This window comes from Fulmarus glacialis, unplaced genomic scaffold (assembly GCF_000690835.1).
Source record: "Fulmarus glacialis isolate BGI_N327 unplaced genomic scaffold, ASM69083v1 scaffold13390, whole genome shotgun sequence".
NCBI lineage: Eukaryota > Metazoa > Chordata > Aves > Procellariiformes > Procellariidae > Fulmarus > Fulmarus glacialis.
The window spans coordinates 34,283-44,147 of NW_009185866.1; the positions used below are offsets into that span (position 1 = coordinate 34,283).

Consider the following 9,865-nt stretch of genomic DNA (forward strand, 5'->3'; position numbering starts at 1 on the left):
GAGGAAAGGGTATGTCGGATTGAAAGGAAGCTCCATTACAGACCCACGTATCCTTCCTAGCAGAACTTAGTTAAACCTCTCAGATTTGTAGAAAATTTTATTTGGTTTAAAGGAATCAGCATTTTCTGACACATTGTTTTTCTTAAAAAACAAAACAAAAAAAACACTGCCAAAAGAACCCCCCACGTTGGTCAGCTGTGTACTTTATATCAATTTGTGCAGCTATCAAATTGTGCAGATCTTTAAAGCCCAATGACATTATTTATTTTAGCATGTCCAGAGGTATTTTGGTTACTCTTACTTAAGAAAATTAAAGCATAATCACTTAGAGAAGGGGAAAAAAAACTCTGCTGTGTTTTTCCTTAATCGAATCACTGGCAAGCAAGTGTTTTTTATAAGCAAGTGATGCTCCTTTTTTGCTCTGTGTTTTTTTTTTGTGGGGTTTTTTTTTTTTTTTGTTTGTCCAGACAGGCTGACCTTTTAGCTTGGTTTCTAATTCAGTTACTGAAAAAAAAACAGTGAGATAACTTGTCTTTGTGGTTACAGGATTAGTCAGCCACTTTCTAAGTCCCTAAAGGATTTTAAGGTTTGGACTTCTTGAAGTTCAGTGCTGCAGAATAACACTGACACAATTTGTCATTTCCTTTGTTTAGATTAAGTGTGTATGGTACTTGGGATGATTTTGAAGTGAATAAGGTTATTCATACTCATAATTGATACTAAGGCTAAAAAAGGAAATTTAATCTTGGAGCTCAGAAGATTAAAATGCATTGGTCTCTTTAAAAAAGACTTTTTTTTTTAATGACCACTCATACCAATGAGTAAAGCTTTGGATGGGTTTTCTTCCTTAATATAATTTCTGTACATCGCTGAGGGTAATAACAGTATGCAGAGGTTATATGGTTGTGCTGGCTGTAACACCAAAAATCCTTGAGCCTTTTAGGGATTACAGTAAGGATTGATAAAGTGCAATTCTTGGCTAAGAGCAACTCAGGGTTGCCAGTTATTGATGCAGGCTACGATGTTCCCGTGGTTGTGCAATCTTCTCTGCGGGTAACTGCTCTGCATAATCGCTGCGTAGTTATGGGTAGCCAGAGTAGCCAGGGAGATCTGTATGTTTGCTATAATCCTCTGAAATTGGTTTCTGTATTGGGAATTTTCTGATATGTTGCCAACAGCAAAGCTGCCCCCTGGCTCTTACAGGCTTTCGAGAAATGGGGGAAAACTTCCAAGCTGTCGGGAGAGCGATGAGGTAAAGAAAATACGCTTCTTAGCTGGTGAAGGAGCAGTTGTGTATCTAAAGCATGTATGTATGTCTCTTCCATAGCCGTCACAGGAATTAGCTACTGAAAGTATGAAAGTATGAAAGGTCCTTGCTGAACCAGCAGGATCAAACGTTATGGGTATAAATATAGCCTGAAATAAGAGACAGTTGAGTAATAAAACTGAAAGTATGCTTTAGGAAGGTCCTTGCTGAACCAGCAGGATCAAACTTTATGGGTATAAATATAGCCTGAAATAAGAGACAGTTGAGTAATAAAACTATGGTAGTTCTTGTTAGAGAAGAGCAGTGGCCTCGGCAGCCACTGGTGAGTGAGACTCCATCAGTGAAGTGGTACTGATGCCATGAGCAGCAACGCCTCGAATGGAGGGGCAGCTTCCCAAGGAGCCCGTCAGGCCCTGATCGTGTGGCAGCCTGAGAGAAGCCTTGCTAAGCTGCTAGCAAGATGCTAAACTGAAAAGAGAGGTCTTGGCAGGAGTCCCTTCTGCAGATGCAGGACAGAGGGAAGTTTCCAGTTTAGACATGATCTTCACAACGTAGTCTGACAGGGAGCAGGGCAGAAAGGAGAATGGCACACATTGCCTTCCAGTAATTCTGTAGGAGTAGTACAGATAAAATGGCCCCGTATCATGCACCTTTATTTTAATCAAGAGATAAGCAGAGCTACATAGAAAAAAACTAGGATCCTTACTGGTGTTGTAGCAGTAAGATGTTTCACTTTCAGTAGCCATAAAACTCCACATTTGTGGAAGTAAGGTAGAGCTAGCCCAAACACATCATCTGAGAAGGCCTGGGTCTCTTCTGATGTAACTCTCTGTTAAAATACTTTTTTCCAGTTCGGCTAGGGATCACATGCTGAGTGTGTGTTAGTGTGTGTCTTTCTTTCACAAAAAGTGATGATGTGATTGTACTCATTTAACTGTTTCAGCTGCTTGACTTGCACTGACTTAAGTTGACTTGGCCTCTAGAGCATGTGATGATCTAGTTGAAAGTGGAGTGTTACTGTGTTGTGGGAAGTCATCTGCTGTCCAGATGAGGTGGCCTGAAACAACTGTCTGCAGATGTGCACTGATCACAGATCCTGTTCACTTTCTTCGGGAAGTTCTAGCCGCAGAGCTGTTTTGACTTGTGCTGGATGCCGCAGCCCATGATGTGTTTTGCTAGCACATTGCCTAAATAATTAAGATGCATTAAAAGCAGAAACTTGTGCTGCTGAGACTTATTTTTCAAATCCTTTGAAAGATTAATATCTGTATTTTTAATCTTGCATGAAATGCCACAGTGAGTGCATTTCATCCACTGCTTTCATAATAGTGAGAAACTTCACTGACATGCTAATGTTAAAAGGGGGGAAAATCAAGATAATTAATGTTTGTGTAGGCACTGGGGTTTGTTCTGATTTACTGTAGCCCCTCTGTAGTATGGCTGCTTGACAGATTTGTGAAGTTGTAGGGACCTGACAATCATGATGAAAAGTGGGCGGTAAGTACCTGTAGGTTCTTAGATTCTTGTGTCCCTTGCATTGGACAACTTACAGTGAATAAATAGTTAATGCCTGCTCATACATTACATCGAAGCCTCCTTATGCTAGAATCATAAATGAGAACAAGGCACTTAATTTTTAGATCAGCTATTGAAAGCATGCCAAATGGTATTGAGCCAGCATTTCAGGAAAAATGCTAAGGAAAAAAATGGCATGCTATTCCAACACCAATTTATATCACCGTTTTCAAGACCTGAAGTCTGGAGCACTGCTTAGCATGAGAAATCACCCTCTTCATTTAATTTTGGCCAGAGAAATTGAATGCTTTTTTTGCTGGTTTAAAAAAAATGCATAGTACTATTTAGTAATCTGTTCCCTTAGAGCATATTTGATGCGAGCATTTAATGATACTGTGTTTAACCAGTCTTTCAGGTTACAGTAGGCTAATTCCAGAATAATCTCAGTTCTTACACTTGTCAGAGCTCACATTCATGAATCCTTGAGATTTGACACCTCTCCCTAGCTCGTGGACTTCTGTAGCACCCATGCACTCTCGCATGCTGCAGGCTGAATTACACTCCGAGGTGGTTGCTACAAATAATTGCAGCAAGTGGCATCTAATGGGTGATTGCCTTCCAAAAATAAAACCCTGCTTGAGGAGGTGATAGAAGAAAAGTTCAGAAGTTGAAGTGGATATGCATCAAAGTGATCCGCAGGATCCAGGAGAGGAATTACAAGTGTGCCCTTGGTTTTATCGGAAGGGAAGCATCTTGATAGCATTGCTGATAGCCAAGGTCAAGTGAAGCAAGAGTTTAATTGTCTCTTCTGTGAAGAGCCTCCCTTCCCAAAGGATATCTGAACACTTAATAGACTATTTGTAGGAATTCTTTTCTACTTATCTCTTGTATGTAGCCACTTCTGATGTCGAGTGTGATAATAAATAGCCTCCTGTGAGGAGCTCTAATGTGCTTCCATACAATTGTAGTCCCAGTTGGTTGTTTTGGTTTTGTTTTGTTTTTTCCAAAGTAGCCTGTTGCTACTATATTACAGTGGTAATATTTTTCTTTATCTCTAACAGCAAATTCCTATTTGGCATTTAATGTTTAGCGTAGCTTGGATAACTTGGTTTGGATAAAAACCCTTCTCAAGCCACGTTTAGATTTTGCCTGTCTAAATACTCACAAGTAAATGAAGAGTTGTGCTCCCTGCTAATATGATTCAAGATGTCTTGAATTTCTTTGGGGCGCTTTGATCACTGGGCATACAGTCAAGAACTGTTAGATCGCAGCATAAAACTAGGCAGAAAAGGAAGATATAATAATAATTGTCTATGCTAAATAGACAATTAATTTGTTTTTTCTTCAGTTCCCATCTAGCTCATGTCTTTTCCACTAAGAATTTATTTCCCTGTGTAGCGTGGGAAGCTGCAATTTTATTACTTCTGTATTTTAGTCTTCAAACTCCCACTGCCCTTTATGAAGTGATAATTGCTAAAGCCAGTTTTTTCTAAAGGCTATTTAAAACTTAAAAGTTTGACATCAAGTTATGTTGAGCAGTAAATGCCACCTGGAATATTTGTGTGAAAGGCAGACCGATTGCTGCAGCTGGGTGTTTCCTTTCTAAAAAGCCACAGGCTATTGGTGGTGAAGGTGGGAGGATATTCAGAAAATACTCTGTGAGCATGTGGAAGACAAGTGTTTAAACTCACAGAAATTATGGTAGAGGGGTATGATTAGAGGGCTAAGGAAGGAGAGAACAACTTCATAATTTTATTTGTAGGATTTGCTGTAGTATCAAGACTTGAAAATACCCTCCTTCTGCAAAACCGTTCAAATACTTTCACTGTGAGAAAAATAACCCCATCTCACCCATGATATATATATTCTGATTTTGTTCCAGAAGTCAGGGTGCGTCTGCATGTTTGAAAGATGATGGTAGAACAACTGCATCCCCTCCCTGGAGATGGAGGGTTCATGTTTGGCACAAGCTTCAGGACTTCTAAGACAGTATTTAAAAACAAAGTCCAGATAGCATGAAACATTGCAAAGATGCAAAGAAAAGGCTTTGTGCTAAATCTAGGGATCAGATTAAGTGTCAGCAAGTAAAAAGAAAGTTGCAGGAGGAATATGTTTTTCACTTGCCCCAAGATAATATTTTTTGATTCCTGTGCAGCCGGTGAGTTAGTGCTCTGCCAAAACTCTTTGTTGGGGGAGAAATGTGTGAAAGCTGCTGGGAAACAGCTCGTTTCTATTTGATGCTCATAATTCATGCAGCAAGAGGATTTTGCTGGCAGTGTTTTTGGTAAAGGAGCAAATAAGAATGATAGCTGAAGTGACTCGGGGATTAGTGGACAACATCAGTATTTAAGTCAGTAGTGCAGACTGGTCCGAGTCAGTGGTGACCTTGTGCTGCTGAAGGGCCGTTGAGGGACCAGAGGAGCATGCTAGGTCCCAAAATGGTCAAGCTACAGACCCTGCTGTAGGAAAACTAGGCATGGGTACTCTTCATGTTAGGCCTACGGATACCAAGAGAACTGTGGTAAATCATTTGCATCGGCTTCTAATTCAAAAAGTTTTCACTGTTTGGGTTTTTTGTTTGGTTTTCTTGGGGACAGGGAAGGGGCTGAGCTAATTCTCTAAGCTTTGTGTTTTACAGTAGATCTTGCCTGAAATACAAATCTGGCATGGTCTGTTTAAAAATACCATGGCAGGTTTTTAGACCGCCTCTTGCTCAGGTCAGAACTGCATAGGTATAAATTTCAGACCATGGTACCCTTGAATATCGAACCTGTGGCTATGTCTAACTTGTCTGCAGAGAGCATTTATTTGTTTTCCTCTTGCTACTTAGATTCATTTACATTCACTAGAATACTGTGTTGCAGTGACACTTTACCTGACTGTAACAAATGCAAGGGGTATTTTTTTTTTTCCCTATTTTTAAAATGCTGATTTGAAAGGACGGCAACTCAGAAGCAATTTGCTGAGGTGAACATTGTTCAGCGGAGTAGTTATCCACAAGTCTGTCTGAAATGCTGGCAAGGAGATGTCATGAATAGCTTACAAATCTCCTTGAGGAATAAATTGTGTATCAAATGATCTGTTCCTGATTAGTCCATCATTATTATATATGCATGGAAAGGCTGTAGGTTATGTCCTTCTGAAGGGCGTAATTACATATGTCCTTCTGAATTATATAGTAGAAATCATCAGCATAGTAAAACAAGATGTTGCTGTCACTGGTGTCTGCAGCCTGAGGAGCAACGAACGGCACGCGTGGCTGTGGGCGAGAGGCTTTCAGGTGAAGACTTGCACCTCTGACATTTGTCTTCAGTTGGGCATTTTTACAGAGTTAAGATCGTTCTCAAAACCTTGAGTAAAAATACAACTGTTAATCAAACGGTTAAAAATTAGCTTTCTGCACATACAACCTTGCTTGAACAGTTTTGCTGTGCTACCGCCTCTCCCTGTTGATAGATGTGTTTGACCAATCTTATAACAAGTATTTTATATCAGTCTTTACATCTGAAATGAGATTCCTTCCTTTAAAAGTTTGTCTTAGCTATTTGATCACTGTGGACAAAAATAGATAGCTTTTACAAAGACACTTAGACTTCTTACAACAGAAGAATTGCTGAGGAGAAGTGAGGAGAGGGATGGGACTGAGCCCGTGGCTAAAACCAGCTCTAATTGCAGCTGTTCAGCACTGAGACTTTACCCTGAGTAACTGTCTGTCATGAGATGCTCTGTCCTTGTCCATCTTTTCTTATTTTGCTTCTGGCATTTCTTTAAGAGAATAACGTCAGTATCCCAAGAGTCTACCACTGCAGAGACAGATGTGCTAGAGTTTAAAGACTTAATTTCTGGGAGAAAGTCTGTCTGCGGCATTGGCTTACAGTGAAATGCCATGCAGCAAAGTGAAATGGAGGCCATCACATTTTAAACAGTTCTCTTTTTTTGTTGTTGTTTGTTTGCTTTTTTTTTCTTTTAAAGATGCATGTGCAAGTGGAAGGGCAAGCTAAATAATAGCCCAGCCCAGGTCCCAGGGCTTGTGTTATTGCGGGCCTGAAACACAGTGGGAGCAGAGGGCTAGGCGTCCTCTGCAACTGCGTGGGTGCTTGGCTCTCATTTATTAGTAATTGGACTCCTGTCAGTCTCATTGGCTCATCCGTGGTGAACAGCCACGTTCTGGACCTTTTACTAGTGTTGCTCTTTGGCTTCTCTGCCTCTTTTAGGAACAGCATGGCATTCGCAGTCACGCTGACATTATTCCAGATAAAAACTCCGTAATTAGTTCATCCTCATCAACACACAGCATTACGCACAGGATGTGTTTCTGTGCTCTTAGATTTTTGCACTGCGTCAACTTGCCTCTCTTCCTTCTCCCACCATCCCCGTTTAACCCGTGATCAGTCTCCTTAAGTAGCTACTTGGTTCTGCATCACACATCTGCGCAGGTAGCCCACTTCGCAATTTGTTCATATTAATATATATCTGTAGGCTTTTGCCCACTCCAGACTTAGCTCTACTCTAAGCATCTTCTGTGCTGTTAGCCATCTGTCCTGACAAACACACAGTCCCAGGAATTGTCAAAGCCATCGCGTCCCTTGGCAAGCAGTTGCTTATAGTTAGCAGAAAGACTTTGTATGTCGGTATCCACAGGGGGTGTCCCATGATGCTAGATCATTCCTAGGGCAGTTCTTATTTCTTATTGCCACGTTCTTGGGGCATTGCTATAAATCTGCTCTGCCTTCTGGTCCGCCGACTCTCGCGATTTGTCTCTGGCTGTAAGCAGCACCCAGCTGCTTGGGAGCATGATGGAGAATGCTCAAAAGGTGTCCATGGAAGATGCAGCCTCGGGACAATTTCTGACACCTAATAGTTGGCTTAAGCCCTGAGCAAGGTCGTTTGGATCCATTCCGAAACTCTCTTTTAGTATTCTAGCACTGGGTACTCTGTGAGAGCTGACAGCCATTTGATCCAATATAGCTGCTTAGTATATGTATTCAGTACTTGAATTAATGTTTTCTTTTTTGCGTTTTTATTTGGCTGTTCAATTCCCTGGACTGTGGGGAAGGGGAATGTTGAATAATTACCTGCTCCATAATAAGTTAGTGTGAAAAGGCAACCGGTGCCATGCATCAACTTAAACTGCTGTCTGGTAAAGTTGCATTAATGTGTATAAATAATGTACATCTTTGTGGAGGAAGTGCTTTGTCTTTCTAATGAACAGTTGGCTGATTGGAGAGGCCGAAAGACTGTATACCCTTGCTAAAAAGGTTTTGTTTTGCTTGTGCCTAGATTATTAAAGTGGATTTATGATCCTGTAACTGCAACTAGGAAATATCTTATTTAGCGGAATATGCTAAAGAATTTCAAAAGACCTTGTGAGAAATCAGCTAACAGATGACTTTGTGGTTTGGGGACTGGTATCTCTTCTACCTCTGGAAGAAGGATCAGGATTTCCGTATTTTAGTATTTACATATGTTTTTAAGGACAGATACAAACTATATAACTGCCATTCAACAGCTAGTAATTCAGTTGTTGCCTTATAATACGCAGCAAGTGTTTCACTCTGATTTTTGGTTCAGAAATGGCTTGAAGAATAACCATGATAGCTGACTAATTAACAGCTAAACCAGGACAGCAGTGTCACTTGCATTTAACTGAAGTAAAGATAAGTCACTCAATTACGACATTTGTTGAAAGTCTAAAAATTGACACTTCTTTGTTCACAAAAAAAAAACGAATTATTTTGCTTGTTCTTAGTTTCCACAGCAGGTGGTCACTGAAAGCAGGTGGTGCAAGTAGTCATTGCCATCCTGCTGCAGTGTCTGTAAAACAGTGTCTCCCGTGTGTTTCTGGGGGTCACTTGGTCTTGGATGGGAAAAGGACTGGTGCTTAGGTGAACATCTGAAGTACTTCCAGTGTCCATATTTTTTACCATAATCCTAAAATCCTGTCTGTTCCACAGGTTATAATATTATAATGTTATGTAAAGGGTGTAGCTATGGACAATCTAAACTGTCCCAGGCCACACTTGGCATCTCTCATCACAGAATAAAACTTTTCTGTGCCAGTTCTCAGCAAATCGGCATGCACAAGAGAACAAATTAAAGGGCAGGCAGGTAGGGAATTCAGTGAAGGCAAGCTTGTGTAGACTAGCCTGACATCTTCACGTGTACAGTAAAACACAAATTGTACTTGCATATTATATCAGTGTGAGGCTGACCCAAAATGACCTGTTGTGTGTGTTCTGGGATTTCTAACTTAGAGGAGTTTGAATTCCTCACCATGATTAAGGTTCAACCTGATTGTACATAAATGCTTGGGGTTTTTTTTTCAAATGCAACTTTTGTCAATGATTTTTTTCTTCCTATTCCCTTCTGTTTCCTTGTCACTTACAAGAAGGAAGTTTAGTTGCAAGGGAGGGGGAGAGAACTTCACTTCTATTCCATCTCAGTACAGTATTTCTGTTCTAAGCCTGCAAAACGAAGCGTTAGAAAAACAACTCAATGGGGGAAACATTTCATTGCTTGTTTTATACGCTCATGCTGTCACTGAACAGGGCATGTAATATATCTGTAAAATGAGCAAAAGCAGCCCAGTATCCTGAGGCTCATGCCAGTCTCATTGAGAGAGGAGCCCAGCAGCCTGCAGCAGAACTCTTCCACCTTCTTCTACTGGAAGACGCGTTGTGACCATCAGATGGGCAGCAAAATCCCTGTAGATGTGTGGGTGGTGGCTGTGCTGATGTTGATGTCTGTTCTTCTTTCATCTCCCTGCTAGCTAAAGACTTGGAGTGTTGATGAACTTCAGAGGAGGCTCTCAGCCCTGGACCCCATGATGGAGCAGGAGATTGAAGAAATCCGCCAGAAGTACCAGTCAAAGCGGCAGCCGATCCTCGATGCCATTGAAGCCAAGAAGCGGCGGCAGCAGAACTTCTGAGCCACTGGTAGAATATTCTTCCATCCTCAAACAATCAGCTCCTTGCTTTTATGACTACTAAACAGATTGATTTCTATTGAAATATGCTAGCAAAATAGAGGGCAATACTTCTGCTCATTTATTTTTCCATAGCACCTTTGTGAACTCAGGAATGC

General features: G+C 40.9%; 1 protein-coding gene across 1 annotated transcript in view; it reads left to right on the forward strand.

Annotated features, from left to right (window-relative positions):
* The window catches only part of STK4 (serine/threonine kinase 4), a gene marked incomplete at its 5' end in the record, with an annotated part of 41,775 nt that extends 32,065 nt beyond the window's left edge, over positions 1-9,710 (forward strand). Inside the window, one exon of the mRNA XM_009581734.1 lies at positions 9,552-9,710. Within this exon, the coding sequence (XP_009580029.1) occupies positions 9,552-9,710 (159 nt within the window). The remainder of the gene's footprint in view (positions 1-9,551) is intronic.
* Positions 9,711-9,865: the final 155 nt, after the last annotated feature.